Raw genomic sequence first — 18,576 nt, forward strand, 5'->3', positions numbered from 1 at the left:
AAAAAGAGAACTACCCTATGACCCAGCAACTGCCCTACTAGGTATTTACCCAAAGGACACAAAAATAGTGATTCAAAGGGGCACATGCACCCCGATGTTTACAGCAGCTTTATCAACACAGGCAAACTGTGGAAAGAGCCCAAGTGTCCATCGACTGATGAATGGATAAAACAGTTGTGGTGTGTATGTGTACACACACACACACACACACACACACACACACCACAATGGGGTATTACTCAGCCCTAAGAAGGAATGAAATCTTACCATTTGCAGTGATGTGGATGGAGCTAGAGTGTATTATGCTAAGTGAAGTCAGTCAGAGAAAGACAAATACCATATGATTTCAGTCATACGTGGAATTTAAGAAACAAAACAGATGAACATAGGGGAAGGATAAAAAAAGGGAGGGAAAACAAGAGGCTCTTAACTATAGAGAACAAACTGAGGGTTGCTGGAAGGGAGGCGGGGATGGGCTCCATGGGTGATGGGCATCAAGGAGGGCACCTGTTGGGATGAGCACTGGGTGTTATACGTCAGTGATGAATCACTAAATTCTACTCCTGAAACCAGTGTTACACTCTGTGTTAACTAACTAGAATTTAAAGAAAATCTTGAAACAAAAAAAATACACTTGTCAGGAAATATTTAGAGGTTGAAAATATTTCAGAAAATGATTGTCTGGGAAGGTGGTAGATGATGTTTAAAAAGTTTTGGGAACCTCTTCCAGTGGTAACAGTAGGAAACCACTTTCAATTTTCATAAAGTCACACACCTTTAAAGGAGACATGGTAACTTTTGCCATAGGTATGTTCTGTAAGCGTCTGAGAGAGGACCAGCGGCCCCTCATCCCTGCAAGTGCCGCCCTAGCTCAGCACTAACTCGGGCCCCTGGCATGTTCAGCACAGAATCCCAGTCTCTACTTTCCTCTTCTTTGAATTCACCTTCTGCACCACAGCACAAGTATCCACATCTGTGTCACCTATCTGCTTAAACCCTTTTAGTGGCCCTTCTGGTCTGCAGGTCACATCCCAGCTCCTGATGCTTGGCCGTCAGGCCTATCTACAATGCCTGGTCCCACCCGGGCCACGCTTGCGCTGCCCTTGATGCCCAGCACCCATCCTGCAGTCTACCACACTGTCCTTTTCTTACCTCAAGGCATTTCTTCTCTTGTCCCTTTCTCTGGATCACTCCCTCTACACCCCTAACCTCAGACTCTGCTGCCTTACTTCGGCTCATTTTGAAAGATTCCATTTGGGCAGCACCATCTCTCCCGGAAACCTTCCCTACTTCTTGGCTCCCCTCTTTGCCTTTCTCAAACCCGCCAGGCTGGGTTAGATGTCCTCTTTTAAGATCCCACAGTACACATATCCCGTGTGTACCACATATCCTACACTGTATCTTCTTGAACTGTACATTTTTCTTGCTAGCCTTCAGTTTGTACAGGAAGGGCTGTGTCACATTCATCTCTGAGCCTAGGGCCAATTGCTATCGCCCCCCCTTTTGTCCTAACAACTGTGTCCCTTTCACCATCACCGCTGGGCTGGCTGCACAGATGGAAAGAAGTGTGGACCCCCGGAGGACAACATACCTTCCAGTTTCCAGCAGAGAGGTTCTGGAGAGATCCGGCAGAGCCTTCCAAGGTGGCTGGGTTGGAACTTTCTGCTAGAAGAGTCAGATACGGTTTTACCACTGACGGATGCCACAGCATCTCAACCCCTTTGGGGGACTTTGACAATCCTGGGATAGGACCAACTCCATCCCACTGAAAGACAAAGAGCACACGTGAAATGGAAGCAAATGAACACAATCTCCAATACTTGAAAACATTCCTCTCTGCTGGATTCAGCTAGAGTTAGGTAGAAAAACTGTATAATGAGAAATTTTCTTTTCTTGCCAAATATGTGATTTCTCACTCCTAGAAAAATGAAACCTTAGAGTTTCATGTCAAATAAAATGCTAACTTGATCCTCTTGTGGTGTTCTCTTTTTCTTTTTCTTTTTCTTCCCCCAGCAGCTTGGCTCCGAGTCCTTGCTGGGAGACTCTTTTCCTAGTAAGTCATCCAGCTCACTCAGCCCCAGCAGCCGGGCCTGTGGGACCTCCAGTTCCAGCCGATAGGACAGGTTCCTCAGGGTGCACACGCAGTTCTCCACAGTCTGCAAACCAACACGGCGTATAATTAAAACCATCGTAGCACATTATTGCAAAATGCTTCTGTACTGAGCGCAGCAGTGAGCTTAAGTAAATGTAGAATATGAGAGAACTGCTTTTTTACTTATGGGAACCTGAAACAAGCTAGGGAAAGAATTATGATTCTAGAATTTTTGTGGGATACCCAAATGACAGAGTGCAGAGCCATCCAAACTACATCTGCGGATCTGATTTCGTGCTGATTAAAATGTGCAAGACTCTGGCAGAGAAAATGCCCAGTGTTTCTGCTTCAGAGTTGCTGCAGAGGCAGAGAGGCACCCAAGTTGCCAGAACCTCACTCCTTCTTGCCATTAGACGTCTTCACCATGACAAGGGGTACGAGTAACCCCATCTCCGGGGAAGGCCCTCCCCCCAAGTTGCATCTTTGGCCTTTCCATCCATCTCCGAACTCTCCCCTCCCTCTGCGGAAAGTTCCATGATTTCTTTGTGACATTTTGCCTTCTGTACATGGTCTTTTGCTTCTTAAAGTCTGTATCACACCTCTGATTGGGAGGCTAACTGTGACTTCGCTGAGAGCACCTAAAGCCAAGCTCAGCTCTTTCCCAGGAAGCTCTCCTTCCAACTTGCTTACTCCTCTCAATTTCATCTACAGATCTTTTGGTTCAACGAGGTTCAGATAAAAAGTTGTACATCACTTTGAACTCCCCCCTACCTCCTCCCTGAGCCTACGACTCAGCACTCTCTTCTCTCTCAGACCCATGTTTATGACACAAGGTTTACTTACGGCTTCTCCTCACCTAGCCCATCCTGAAAAGCAAATACCTGGCGTACCTTGGAACTCCTGACATTTTTAGTCCCTCCTTCCTATTTCTTGCCACCTTCCTCAGTCCCTGCTCCTGCGGCAGATCCTAGATGGTTGTCACAGCTAAAAAATGATGAGTAGAATGCCCTGTGCTAGGATGGGGAAAACAGGAGGGGAGCAGGAGGGGCTCCTACTGGGAACACACTAATCAGCAGGGCACCAGAGGGAGGGGTGAAAGGGCAAGACTGGGGATGTAGAGAAGTGGGTCTGGGGTGGGGGCTGTGGCCTGCACTGGGGCTAGAAAGGCAGAGGGGTTGGTGGGTTATAGCGCCTCGACCCGGAATGTTTATTCACTAGATACTCAAATACAGATGGATCGGATTCTAGCCACAGGGGACACGGCTGGAGACAACAGTAGCAGGGACAATCAGTGACAGCCCAAGAGAACCACAAAGTCGGGACCCTGCCACCCTGTGCTTAGTCCTTGGCCACACGGAGTCACTCGGTTTTCATGGTTTTAAGGCTATTTTCTTAAACTGTCATGTCCCTGTTAATTTGTCATTTTTAGAGAGACTCCCCTTAATCTGGAGTGTAGCGTAATGAGTAGGAAAGGCTCAAGAATTCCAGAAAGAATGAATGGCAGGTCAATAGCAGCGTCAGGCAGCTGTTGTCACCTGCCATCGCGGCCCTCGTGGCCAGTCAGCACTGACCTTGCTGTCGTAATCGGATGTGTTCACACACGTGTGGATCACGTACAGCAGCGAGTCCACCAGCCCCTCACAGGATCGCATTTGCTTCCTGGCTTCCTCCCCTGCGGAGCTGAGGTTCCTGAATGGGCAGAGACACACACGGGAGCCGCTGAGATGAGGAGCTCGCTCCTTAGCCAGGGAGCCTCACCTTATCATCCGACAGGTCGGACAAGACAGCAGCCGTGTAGATCCCGTGTGAGGAGACACTTTAACATCGTGAGAATTCACCGTAACCAGCTCCCCATTATCCACCCACACAGAAGGGAGCAGGGCCATCTGAACTCTGTCTCCCTCCTATGACACACCACTTTCTAACCTCCTAAAGACTGTTTTGGGGTCTAGCCTCCTTAGTTTCCTCATATGTAAAAAGAGGAGAATAATACTGACGACCTCACAGGGTCCGTGTGTGGAAGCGACGCTCCATATAAAGGCAATGAGAAAAGTGCCTGCAATGTCTGTTAGCCATGGCTGTTGTTTCTATTTTTTTTTTTTAAGATTTTATTTATTTATTTGAGAGAAAGAGTGAGAGAGAGAGAAAGCACATGAGAGGAGGGAGGGTCAGAGGGAGAAGCAGACTCCCCGCCGAGCAGGGAGCCCGATGCGGGACTCGATCCCGGGACTCCAGGATCATGACCTGAGCCGAAGGCAGTCGCTTAACCAACTGAGCCACCCAGGCGCCCCATGGCTGTTATTTCTAGACATGCTCTGCTTCTCCTGTTGGGCCACTACGGCTGGCAGGCCCCTGCACCTATTACAATGTTTTGCCTATAGTAGGTGGTCATAAATGCTTCCTGAATGAACAGAAGAAATGTCATTTCTTGTATAACCATTCACGTTAAATATGGGCATTTGCTTATGCTACAATTTTTCAAATATAAAAAACCCTGAGGTTTAGATCTCATCCATATTGAAACTTTTTTCTTTTTAAAGATTTTATTTTTAAATAATCTCTACACCCAGTGTAGGAATTGAACTCCCAATCCTGAGATCCAGAGTCACATGTTGTACCGACTGAGCCAGTCAGGTGCCCCCATATTGAAACTTTGGATACCAGTTTACCTTCATGAATTGATACCAAATTTTAAGGATCTATTTTATGTCTTATTAACAAGGGTTCTAGGCTAACTCAGATTTTGTAAAAACTTAGGCCAAATAAGGGGGATTTGGAATGATTTTTCTTTTTGTCTTTATTTTTCTAGGGCCAGAGAGACAGTGCCATCCATGGTCCCTCCTCTGCTCTTTATCTCGTGTCACTTCTCAGCAGCACTCAACAACTGCCATCTTCCATTCCTTTACAAGCCCCCGGGACTCTTCACTTCTCTGGTTTTCCTCCCATCTTGCTGCCTTTCCTTCTCAGTCTCTTTTGCTGGTGGGTCCCTCTGGAGTGCCAGACTACTCTGGGTCCTTCTTATCTTTATCTTTACATTCTCATGGGTGGTTTCCTTCTGTCCCTTGGCTTTAATACAACCTATGGGCCCATGCAGACTCCCAAACATCTACCTTTAGGCTGACCCCTCTCTAAAACTCCAGGGTCTATCCAACTGCTTTCTTGGTATTACTACATGGGTAGCTAATTAGACATCTCAAATGGACATGGTCAAAACTCTCATCTGCTCATCCCTCCATCCTTTCTTCTTCCTGTGCTCCCAATTGATTCAGGCAAAGATTTAGGTATTAACTCTCCCTCCACAAAAATATCCCCTATCTCCTACCTCGCTCCAGCACCTGGTCTAGGCCACTGTCACGGTCTGCCTGGATTACTGCAACAGCCTCAGCCTCCTAGCTCTACTGTTGCCCTTGTTCAGTCTTCACACTGAAGCCAGGATCCAGTCCCACTACTCCTGAAATTAAAGCCCTCTGACAGTTACCCAAGGCACTTGGAATAAACTGTAAACTCCTTCCTCTGACTTCAAAAATCCTACTTAATCTGGTACCACTCTGTGCCTCGCCCAGTAAGCTCCAGCCATAAGCCCACTTTTGCCCCAGAGCCATTACACTACTCCTTCCCTTTGCTCAGAATATGCATCCTCCTGACCCCACCCTGCCCTCAAAAGAGCAGCTCCTGGTGGTATTTCAGATCTAGACTTCAATTTCACCTCCTGCGAGGGGCCACCTGACCATCAAAATCATCTCCTAAAAACTCTTGCATCACCATGGCATCTACTGTTATTTTCTTGTTTTCCTCAACAGAGTATGGTTCTCTCAAGCAGGGACCTGTCTTGGTCATCACTGATTTCACACAGAGGGCATGCACCAAAACTGTTTATAGCCCTGAACCACTGGGGGAGCTGGACTGGTGTGTCCTGTCTCTGGGAAGCCTGGCAAGCTGGCTAAGGAGCCATCACAGCCTCCCTGGATCCAGGAGCAGAGAAAGGATGAGATGCTCCTTCCACAGATCATCAGTAGGTGATATAATCTGCTCTCTGATGCACGCCTCTGAGTTAGGGAGCTGGCCTGTTTCCCAGGATCCTGACTCTTGTCATCCACCCACAGTAAGGGGGCCGACAGTCACTTGTCATAATAGTATTGCCTCAGAGCAACAGCCCAGGCTCCCTCCCTGTCTTTCAAGCTGTTACAGAGATGCTTGGATGTATGGCTTAAATGTTAGCGCCCACTGCGCATCAGACACTACACTAAGCACTTTCTATGAGCTGATTCTTCACGAGTGTGAGATGGTGTTGTTATCCCTAGTCTAAAGATGAGGAGACTGAAGCTCAGAGTGGGGCAGGAAGTCAGGCTGCCTCTTAGTGTCAACCAGGCCACTCTGCCCCAAGGCTTCCACTTCAAGTTCCCAGAGCACTGTACAGTTAGGACACCAGGTAGAAACTGAGCTGATGAGTATTAACGGCAAATAATAAGCACTCCTGTCCACACTTAAAGGAGCCTTTATGAATTTCACATCTAAAGATAATGACTTAAAATAGAATTTGGGCTCATTTTCATTTATTTATAAAACTCAACCCCAATAATTGTTTAAACCACACACCTTTTTTGCACCTTTTAAAAGCAAGGTTTTAACCATCACATTTTGAATTTAAACAAAAACCAGGCTGCAAACACATTAGCAGTCAGGATGTGATAACCAGAAAAATGCTGTTAAAGTAGAAAACACTGAAATTTTGGCAGTAATTTCAGACTGAAAGGGCCCTTTTCACTAATCCACAGAAGAGTCATTTATCAGATAATGTCTTTCAGGCCACTAGTCTGTGCTCATGATATTTTCCTCACAGGATAAGAGTCCAGTGGCCTAAATTTTGAAACAAACTTAGAAATGTAGGTGAATGTTTATAAAATGAAGTAAATCCTTCCAAATCAACTTACCATGACACATGTTATTTAATCAAAGAATTAATTGGAAAGAAGAAATAAAGAATTTACCTCAGGCAACCTGTTGTATTACGTAGAACGAGTGATGTCTGAAATTTAATTTTATGATCATCATCAAAAGAAGAGTTATTCCATCCAGAATGTGGAACGATCACAGTGTTTGTTAAGGTTGAGAGAGCATCTCGGATGATTGTCATCTTTACAGCATCACATGAAGATAAATTCCAAAGAACTCCTAAAAAATGAGATTTAAAAAAATCAAACCATCAGTTAGAGATCCTTCAGGCTGAGGAATAAAACAAACATATCAGCCCTAAGTGATGTGAACTCGTCTGTTCCAAATCTAATCTATGGCCTGAATTTGCAACCAAGCAGGGGATGGACCTCTAATAAATGCTGAGTGAACATATGTGAGCTTCTGGCAGTGTATTCCAAAGCTCTACCAGTCCTTCTCTTAAGTTTTAGAGCCCATGTATCTATCAGACAAGATGACTGCGGCTTCTGCAAAGCAAATTAGAGCTACTTTTCAAGGGGGAGGGGCACAATCCAATCAAGGGTCATGAATATAACTTGCCTGTGATTGTTGTAAAGCTGTTATGCATCGCCTCATCCCTTAAATTCAATGTTCTGTGTGACAAACCATTTTTAGAATTTAGTACTTGGGAACAATTTCTCTTTCTCAAAAGTCTGACACGTTTCTCTGTATCATGCTTCCTTTTTCTACTTTTGCTACTGGGAAGCTCAAGCTTAAATATGCTGCGGTAGCATACATAAGAGGGCGGTTACATTTGCTTCGTCTCCCTAATTTGGATAAGGCTTAAACATTTTTATTTCCACATTAAGAGGTTTATTACCACATGCAAGTTACATTGAGTCCCTCCTATTGTAATCCATATCAGGAGTACTGGGACAACAGACCTTAAACATAGCTTATTAGAGGGGTATTTAAATTGTATGCATATTGGAGCGTCTTCATTTCTGTGTCAACTATGAGGTGAGTTCAATTATTGTTACAGCACGCATATTTTCTAAGAATTATTCTTTTAGAAATTAGAGCAAATTCAAGACTATATCTACTCTATGCCATTTCACATCAATGCATTTCCCAGGTCAGAGAAAAGAAAGGCAAGGAGAGGAAGCGCAGCTGGTACTGAGGTTCCCTCCTGATGTGTCCTTGACAAGATGCTCAAAAGCCGGTATAGTGCTTTTAGAATTATCAACACACAAAAATGCTCGAGGCCCTGTGGAGGGGAAGGAGTTGGCAATATCCCCATTTCCGTGGGAGCACGTACGGCTTGTGAACTTGACAGACCAGGGGTGTGGGGAGAACTGCGGCTCCGGTGCCCGGTAACAGCAAACTGCTCAGCCTTCTTGGGGCCTGGAGAAGCGCAGGGACCTCTACAAAGGAGGGCGGTGTGAGAGAGCTGACAGAACTCTTCCTTTTGGAGGAAGAAGTACAAGCATCGGGCTAGAACTGCAGATAGTAAACTGAAACTCTGACGGAGCCGAGAGAGTACCACCCCTTCCCTGCACATCACCCTGACCTATCCACGCTGCACAGGGAGTGGTCGGTGATGGAGGCTGATGCTTGGGCTCTGGCCCTGGCTGGATGGGCTTACCCTTGTTTACCAAGGACTTTTGCCCTTGCTCCGACCTTTGGGGTGGGTTAGCTCACCATCACACCAAAGGACTTCAGCCTTGGAAGTGGTTCACCTAGTTAGGCCCCGAATGGGAGGGAGCTTTAGACAGTTTAGAATCAGGAAAAGTAAAGACCTTGATTTGTCTCTGAAAGCTTGTTCTGTCTACCATTACAGACCTTTGCTTATATAATTATCATGTGGCAAATAAGAGACGGGTTCTAGTCAAGAGTGCAGCATACACTGGGGGTGCTTATGAAATGGAACTTCAGTTCCTCAGGTGGAGCTATTTCTCCATCAATTCTGATAGAACTGGCCAGAAATTTCTATATAAAATGGTTTTAATCCCAGACGGTTTTCATCTAGGGAGGTTGTGCTACCTGTTTTCTGGAGGTTTTGCTGGACTTTCTCAGGGGCAGCCATGTGAGGTGTGGGGGAAGGAGGATTGGCAGCAGGTTGCCAGATCCCCACCCCAATTCCCCCAGAGTGGCTCCGTACTTATCTGTTCTCAGTACTGGGCTATGCTGTATGTTTCTGTTTGAAACAAGGGTTTCATGTCTAAAAGACATTTGAAAAGCATTGTTTCAGGGGAGAGCTATCAGAAGACTGATGACCAAGGGAGGAACCTGGGAGCTAAGGATGAGAAACAAGTCCCTGGAGGTTTACCCTGACCCAAAGACCGGGGAAGGGAGAAAAGATGGAAGAGAGAGTGGGTTGAGGCATAGAAAGGTAGGTGATAAAGGCTGCCTTGAATGGGGCTTTAGCATTTATTGCTAATGAGGACAGCCATACTTGACCCAGGGTCCTGCCAGGACCTGCCGGGGCCCGAGCCAGCCACAGGGCAGCACGTAGCCCACACACTGTTGGTGGGGAGGGTCATCTCCTAACCTCCCCTGACAATTTTATAACGTATTTTCAAATTCCTCACTCCACAGAATTCAACACATGTGGGAGGGCTGCATTTTCTAATATGCTATGTTGTACTTCACAGAATAAATGTATAAAAGTTAACTGAAAGCAAGGTTTATGGACAGGAAAGCCTATTACATTATAGGCTATAGGTATAAAATTAGATATACAGCTACAGAAAATGGAACAGTGTGAGTCACAGACTTCAGGTGAAAACATGACTAAGAAGAGGGATCTAGGAGTTGATGCCTAGAAGTTCTCTGATCATTGGCAGAAAATCTTGTTTTTCACGGTTCCTGCCTCCACTCCGGGCTCCTGCTATGACCTACTTCTGGGAAGAGGATATTTCGCAGATTTGGGGATTTCCCTGATTTTCTGTGCAGGTACCAGAATTTTGTCCTGCTCTTTCTTTCTTTTATCAGGCATTTAGAATGACCAGTGGAGTTACACGTCATTCTATAGCTTACTACTAGCCCTTAACTACATTGGACTGAACAGCATAAGTGTTCCTAAATCAATATAAACCACAGTAACATGACCATTTACTGTGATTTTACTCTGTGCCACGCATTATGTGCTTTACATATAGAGTCAAGCTGCACAAGATGAATTAACTTTCCCATTTATTTTATAGGATTGAAATTCCACATGTTGATTTTTTTTAAAGGATGAGCATTCGTATTTCTAAATTTAATTTTAATTTCATTAGGCAAGTATAATGAGGAACAAATAACTCTACCATGATCCATTCTTTTACATGTCTCGTTACACATATGCAGAGCACATAATAGGTGCTCACAAATATTTTTTGGCGGATCCAAATTAAAGGCATGTATTTATTTTCTGATTTCCCTTTTATTTCCTTTCTGTCAGACTTAGCTCATAATTAATACCTGACTTTCTTAAGCTGAGTGTTCAGGAGTGTCTTAAGGTTTGTAACTACAGGGAGAGGTTAGAACAATGTCTTGGATCTTGAAAGGAATTTGCCAGCATAGTTTTGCTTGCCTTTCATATAAAGACTAAAAGAGATGGTTATTGAAACCACCATCTTAGCTCTGAGGATAGGAGAATCCCATTTCTGTTACATCTCTGGAACCAGAAGTTAAGAGTTAACAGCAGTGTGCCGGAATCCCAACCCCTCAAAACTGCAATACAGAAAAGGTTGGTGTTGCCCAATTATAAAATGTTAAATGTTTGAAAATATGTAACCCTTCAGTACACAAGGTGACTGTGTTATCTCTTGGTCAGTTGAGATGACTTATTGATCATAAAACCAGTCCACTATATAAAAGTCTACTACAGGCTTTCTGTAACCTCAAAAAATGTTCAAAATTATTCTTGACCAGAAAAAAGGGAGAGGTTCTATTTTTGCTAAGTCTGTTGCATTCAGGGGACCCATACAAGGCAGCTTGATCATCTTGCACGGAGTTATATTATCCCTCTAATCCTGCACTTTACATTGTAACACAAAGAACTACAGTACTGGGCGTGGATTTAAACTAGCCACTTCAAATATCAGAGACACTGATATTTTTCTTCCCCACCTTCTATTTCAAAAACAAGGCTATGGAAAGCCTAAACAATCAGTTCTGATCAACCAATATTGGATGAAGAAGGTTCAATTAAACTTAAAAGCCTTACTATGGAATGTTTAGTTTGGCTTATCTATTCAAAGGAAAAAGCACCATTCTTAAGACCAGCTAATAATACCTGTGGGTACCCCACCTCACTACAGTAGTAATAAAACAACATTCTCCCCACTTAGTCTGTCTAGGCCTTCATTTAATGGGTCAGGAAGAATGTTGCTAGAGCAGTAAATAACGAATAGTAAATACACCAACTCCCAGATGTAGCAAGACTGTTGAGAAAATAGAGAGCCACAGAATTAGCATCCTCATCAACATAATAAACCTCCAGCTCCTACATCCTCATGCAAAGTTTGCTTCAAAAATATTTAGCAGCATACTCCATTATCCCCTGGTTTCTAAAGAGAAAGTTAAAAATAAACTATAATTTCGTTTAGGAAGCTTGAGGTTTTTATTTAATTTAAAGCAATTAGCTATTTGTTGTGAGGACTAAGAATATACACATACAAACTAATTTAGAAAATATTAGAGAATTTCATGCATATTATTGTAGAAAAAGCTGCTTAGTCTCTACCGCAGGAGAAAGTACACGCAATTATGAGTAACCAATAATCACAAATGAAATACTCCCATGAAAGATGAAAGTTCATTTTCCCCACAAAGGATGAATAAAGTAATTAAAATACTATTTCACATAAATCCTACACTGTAGAACTTTGAAAGAGCTCATATTTAAAAGTAGCTTTATAGCTTTTCTAACAAACAACTGATAATTTTATGGTCAGATTAGAAACCGATTTTACTGATTAATTAGAACAACAGCACTGGGGCACGTGGGTGGCTCAGTTGGTTAAGCAACTGTCTTCGGCTCAGGTCAGGATCCTGGAGTCCTAGGATCGAGTCCCGCATCGGGCTCCCTGCTCAGCTGGGAGTCTGCTTCTCCCTCTGACCCTCCCTCCTCTCATGTGCTCTCTCTCTCAAATAAATAAAATCTTTAAAAAAAAAAAAAAGAACAACAGCACTATTTGAAAAAATGTATTTCTTAATGGACATTAAAAACCAACCAAACAACATTTGGAAAATATTATTTCTCTGGTAGCAGAAATATGTAACAGCTTACACAGTTGTTTTTCTTTCTGATATGAAAGAAATCTAGAAGCATTAGTTTTTACATAGCATTCAATTTATGTCCAGTTTCTTCGTTATAAAAACCCCCACAAATGCAGTGGACACTGCAAAAAGAAAAATAAAATAGCCCAAAGAACTTTAAACAGCACTACCAGACATATTCCTGCATTTTCTTCCCTGAGTTAGCCTTATTCTGTGTCTGTTATTGATGTGCTTCTGTCACTCTTGCTCTTTCACAAGATGTCCATGAGGTAAAGAGAACTACCCAAGCCTTAGGGGCGGTGGAGGGTATTACGTCAGAGAACAGAGGATGAGGCATTCCGGCACAAAGCGAGAGTCATGCCAGGTCACTCTCATGCCTCTGCTTCAGCTCTGATATATGCGCTCATTCCCCCACCTTCTCCATCTGTGTGCTCCTTGGAACACGCTTGTGTTGGGATACCCACCCTGCAAACATTTTTGATAAGTCGGAATACAAATATTAGGCTAATAGTGAAAATATAAAACATCAAGGCTTCAGATTGCATATGAAGGTCCGAGTGTGTGTTCATCTTGCAAACTCGGTCTGTGGATAACAAGGCAGGAATGTGGGCTTCTGAAGTTAGGGACACTGCCCGCTCCTAGCGCATGCCTCCATTATTATCCCCCTAGACAATCTTTGGCTCAAACACTCACGATCTAGCAAATACACCTCTCTGTTTCTTCTCATTGAAGCTGCCCCTGAAGCTCTCCCCTAACCCCTGTAAGGTTTTTATAAACCTCTAAGGCTTTCTGTTGGGAAGTCAGTAATGTCATGACTCTATGGCTATTACCTCTGGTCCCAATATGGCCTCCTACGTCCCTGTCCATGCAAGCAGTGCACCTCAGGCCTTTCAGATACATGTTACTTGTACCCAAGTGTAGTACAGATCTGTGCTGCCCAACAGAGGAGCTATCAGCCAGGTGTGGCTAGTCCAAATTGAGACATGCTAGAAATGTAAAATATATAGTGGAGTATGAAGACTTGGTATGAAAGAAATGAATGTAAAACCTCCTATTAATAATTTTTATATTGCTTATAAATTATTTTAGAATTGGGTTAAATAAACTACATTTTTAAAATAAATAATACCTGTTCCTCTTTCCTTTTTCATGTGGCTCCTAGGAAGTTCAGAATTACATGTGCCCTACATTATACTTCTATTGGGAAGTGCCAGGAGAGATACTTGTTCACTTCATGCCAGCATCTAAGGGAGACATGCAGGGGAGCCCTCTGCTCTCAGAGGCCTCGTCACAAACAGCTACAACATAAGGCAGCCATCACAAAGCGTCCCAGAGTGGGAAGAGCAAGCAGCACAGCCCACGGGCTGTTTGTGCCAGGCTTTCCACACCCACTGACACGCCAAGCAACAGGTACTGGCTTTATTACTGGGGAAGCTGGTACTGGGAGAGGTGATTTGCCTGGGGCCACAGAGCTGGAAGGAAATTAGTCAATCTCACCCCAAAGCTCTGTCATTCCAACATGCTGCTTCTCCCTGGATGTTTTGCTATGCATAGGAACCTGTCTGGTAGGGCTCTGAGCTGGAGTGTGAAGGGCAGAAGCCGGGGAGAAGCACTGGGGTGGGGAAAACCCTTCCAGGTGGGCTACAGCCTTGGGGGAGGGGCAGGAGTAGGGGAGCCTCGAGGCTTGGGCTGGCCTAGAAGGGAAGGACAGGGGCTGTAGACGTGAACGGCCAAGTGGGGAAGTGTGGAAGGCAGGGACAGGTGTGATGCCAGGAAATGACAGGGGTGCTCAGCGATCAGGAGGGGCAGAGCCTATGTCCCAGGAAGGAGTTTAGGGGGAATGTGATGAACATGAGATGGAAAGGCAAAGAGGAAGGGCAAGTGCTTATGCGGGCAGTTTGGAGCTGGATGCAAGGTGAGGGAGCCTCCAAGCTGAGCCCCAGCTCGGCATCTGTGTGAGGATCTGGAGCTGTAACAGGGAGAAATCAGGGGGCAGCAGGAAGAGAGCAGTACAGTGACAAATGCCTACCATTTGTGGCTTCAGGCAAATCACTCAAGCTTTCCACCAGGACTGGAATGCTGTGGAACAAATTATGAAATGAATGGAACTGAAATAATGGGAAAGCACTTATTATGAGTGGCACCGAAGTACTGTCTTTAATCATAGAAAAGCCTTTCTTTCTCTGACTAAATGCTGAGGAAACAACACTCATGGTGGTGTATGAGCACTCCCAGGGTTCCTCAGATGCCCCATCTCAGCAGGGGTTGGCTGAACTGTGTGCGGTGACTCCTGGTAGAACGTGTCGTCGTGGATTCTCATTGCTTCCTTCTTCCTGCCCTGCTGGCAGGCTAGGCCTGCTTGCTGCCCTCCCTGCTGGGTCCCACAGGGAAGCCTGGCCCAGCAAGCTGGGGGTGGGGGGTGGGGCTGGCCTTGCTCACCTGCATGCTCCCTGCGGTTTCCTGCACACAGCTAATGCATACTCCATGTCAGGCAAATTAAAGTTCCCTTGGTCCCAGCTATGAGCATGGTGGTCACCACCTCTGGTTTCAGCAGGAGTGAGAAGGCGCTTAGGCGATGGAGAAGGAAACTTCCCTGGAGGGGGCAGTGTGGAGCTGATGGTCTGGGCCAGCCGCAGAGGCTGCACATAGTGGGGCTCCAGCCTACATACTCAATTTGAAGGAGACTGCGCCTGCTATTTAAGTCTTCCCCTGCCAAAGGACACGAATGATAGATCTTTAGAGTCTTTAAAGAACAGAGGGTTAGCCTGCGTTTCTGTGATTTTTTTCAGGTAAAAGGTGGATCACAGCATCTTTGAAAAGATCTATCAATTTCTAGAGATCCACTTATAGACTCACATTTACATTTCAACATACTCTTCTCTATTTCAGGTAATTTTGCGACTTCATGGGTAGGTTGAGAGGACTGATGACATAATGTAGTTATGGAGTCCTCCATACCCTGGAAAGGCATTTCTGCTGAAAGTTAATCAGCAATTCAGAAATGCTGACTGAGAATTGCCTGTAAGGGATGTAGAAGATGGATCTTGCTGTCAGAGGGGGTTTGTAAAAGTGAACAGGTCACACAAAGAGAAATCCTCCTGAGAGAATCACAGTGATGCCGAGGTGGCAGGGAGGGCAGTGACCCAGCCACCCTGGTTGTTCTTCAGGTTACTTCAGCCTCTGGCAGAGAATTAGGTCATTTATGCTATCCTAGAGATGTGCCTGAGAAAAAGCCACTGAAGTTAACATGTTCCACGGCTGACTATGAAGCGTTCCAGGAATGTGCTTCTTCATGTGCACGAAATCTTCAACCTAGCTGTCTGGCACCAGCAGGGGCCTAGAGACAAAATTCCCTTCAGTACTAAGCCACGAGAGGTCCTACAGACTCAGAAACTGCGAAGTACTCAAGGGACCTGGGCTGGCGTCTCTTGGGCATCTTCTTTTTAGATTTTTGTCATATGCCTTCATCTTTCTCAAAAACACTGGCTGTCAAATCTCCCGAGGAAGTGTGTCACCATGGGGCCTCTCTTGTGCTGGGAAATTTCATTTTCTCAGCTGACCACCTGAGTTCTGTAGGGACCTGAGACTCCCCACTTGACTGTCTCATTTTGCTTGGTATTTAGAAGCCTACACATAAAATAGAAGGTCATATTCTACTTACAAGGTTGAATCTTTTCATACTTGGACTGTGTATCTTGAAATATTCACAAGATAAAATCACATTTCACGTTTTCTAAGCACCTGACACTTTCTGATTATACCCTATCAGTAGTTTGATATGACCGTGCTAGTGGCCACGTTCAAACATATTTCTCTATATTCTCAGTGAAATTCAGAGAATAAAGGAGATACTGTGTCTTTTTTCTTTTTCCTTTTTGATAGTAATTTGAAAGAATTAAGGAAGATGACATTGAAAATGGGCAGGTACACCCCCAGATTTTGCACCTGCTCAGCACTTTTCAGTGGCCTGGGGATGGGCCAGGGAGGAGGCAGAAATAGAGGCAGGGAAGGAAGTGCTCTGGCCTACATGCCAGGAACCCAATCAGGACTCAATCTCTCAACTCAATTTCTCATCTGCAATATGTGTGTGTGTGCAGGGCAGAACAGAATAGAAGATTTAAGGCCCTTTCCAGTTCAAAGTTCTGTGATTCTGAATTAGGAATTGTCCCATTTATAATACACCATTTTGTCTTATTACCAATTAAAATTTTTTGTCATTTTATTTCTCATTACCAATTTTTATGGTTTGAAATGTTCAGTAAATAAGACAGCACATGATTCTGTGTTCCTGTTTTATAAAGTGGGGCAAGTGAAAAGGATCCCACTGACGTTGGCTGGGAATTGGGAAGAGATGTTGCAAGATTTCTGAAAATTCCCCATGCAACACCTGATGGCTCTAGTGGTCCACAAAAAGCAGGACAGAAATAGGTCAACTCCTCTCTGGACCAAAGAACAAATGACTTTTTTGAAGGCATAATAATTAAACCAAGGGGACATATTTGGTAAATTATTTCATCCTGTCATGGCACTTAACAGTCCAAATGGCTGAATGCATGTCCACTAATCCACTAAGCTTCTGCTCTTTATAGAACATCCTACTGTTTGCTAAACTTCAGCCTGGCCCACCTACCCTTCCTTAGTGCAGGACTATCATTTTCTTCTTAATTTATTACCTAATCAGAAACATGGCGCTAATGATCAGTAAGGGAGTAAACCTAATTTCATGTTCTGCATAGTGTCTGAAATCCACTGCTAGCATCCAGAAATTTTTAAATAAACAGTGTGGAAATATTTTACTTGGCCATATGGATGAATAATCACTTGCTAAATTGGAAAGAATGTGAATATAGCAGTCATTTAAACAAAGTCTATTATTATTCAAGAACAAAGGCTACTTTTTGATATTTAACACTAGTGTTAATAGGGATAATAGAAGTGTGCTAGTTTTGGGACATCTGGTACATTAAAAGGTAGGCCTCCAGATTTTGTGAAATATCAATTTCGAAAGCTTTTAAAAAATGATACTTTCAGGATGCTCAATAACTCGAAACTCATATTTCCTGGCTTAGAAACACTATTTAATTATTTTGAGCAAATGAGTTCCACATATCTTTTCTAGTGACAAGATGTTCCCACTTTCCACCCATAGCGTGTGGCCTAGAAGACATTCATTTTATAAACCTAACCAGGAACAACCATACTTCATGCAGCTTTCAAGTTTAAGCACAATAAAGGCAAAAAGTGTCTCTGTGATTATAAAAAACAACAACAAAAAAAACACACAAAAAAACCAACACAACAAAACCCACCTAAGCACCCATATAGATCAGCAATTACTAAAAGAAAAGCTCATTAGGTTTCAACCCGGAAAATGTTCAACACAATGAAGAAAACACAAGAATCCTGTTACATTGTTAGAGGACCATTTTAATTAACAACGACAGCCATACTCTCTTGAGAAAATACACCTTACAAAAAGCATTTTTCCTTGCAAATAAAGATGTGGCCCCAAATACAGGTGCTGGGCAATTATTGTATTCCAAGCAAAGGTGAGGCACCTTTTTAAAAGAATAGCTAAAATTTCTTCATGTATGCACATTAAAATGCCAAACTGATAAAAGGGGACTAGAAAAAATATAAGTCTCTGGATTAATAACTAGGTTGAATTACTTACTGTTAATAATAAAATACCTAGTTTCAAAGGGGATAGTATTTTTTTCAGATAATACAGTATTTTGAACATAGCAGTTCACTGTGCTTTAACATTTCATGATCCTAATTTGACTGTAATCCCCACTGAGGAACTCTTACACCACACCTGCAAAGGGCAAGCATTGTGCAAGGCTGGCCAGGGCTGGAGTGATTTGTGGAGACACTGGCAGAACACTGAAGTTTGGAAGAATAACGTTCCGTTTTCAAAGAGGTTTTTACAGGAGATGGGCAGCTCATAGGGCATGCAGAGTGATGTGGTCACATAGCACCCAGCTGCCCATGTTTGGAGCAGACATGATTTAATGAGAATGGTTCAGACTGAGACACACTTTCCTGGTTAGGAGAGGTCTGGGATGCTGGATTTAGGGCCGACTTGTCTTCTTTAGGGCTATTCCTAGCCCAAATGAGCTCCTGAGGGCCCATCTTTCTTGCCTTCTCAAGCCATACTTAATGTCTTCTTGTTGCTCTCTGGATAACACTGCTGCTCAGTCTTAACCCCACAAAGCAATGGGTTCCCTGTCCCTGTGGGTCCAAGCACATCATGGGTGGCTACTTTACATGGAAGCTGTACAGGGGATACATGCATTGGATAG

General features: G+C 43.9%; 1 protein-coding gene across 6 annotated transcripts in view; it reads right to left on the bottom strand.

The window, feature by feature from the left end:
- PKP4 (plakophilin 4) overlaps positions 1-18,576 on the bottom strand; it is a 231,665-nt gene that overhangs the window by 18,073 nt on the left and 195,016 nt on the right. For all 6 annotated transcript variants that reach the window (XM_088021694.1, XM_088021693.1, XM_088021695.1 and 3 more), the window contains exons 12-15: positions 7,081-7,264; positions 3,664-3,781; positions 1,965-2,156; positions 1,592-1,765 (exon numbers count right to left, since the gene is read on the bottom strand). In XM_088021694.1, the coding sequence (XP_087877820.1) occupies positions 1,592-1,765; positions 1,965-2,156; positions 3,664-3,781; positions 7,081-7,264 (668 nt within the window). The remainder of the gene's footprint in view (positions 1-1,591; positions 1,766-1,964; positions 2,157-3,663; positions 3,782-7,080; positions 7,265-18,576) is intronic.

This window comes from Eumetopias jubatus, unplaced genomic scaffold (assembly GCF_037043125.1).
Source record: "Eumetopias jubatus isolate StellerSeaLion01/CBP00866 unplaced genomic scaffold, mEumJub1_p1.0 scaffold_3, whole genome shotgun sequence".
NCBI classification, from domain to species: domain Eukaryota; kingdom Metazoa; phylum Chordata; class Mammalia; order Carnivora; family Otariidae; genus Eumetopias; species Eumetopias jubatus.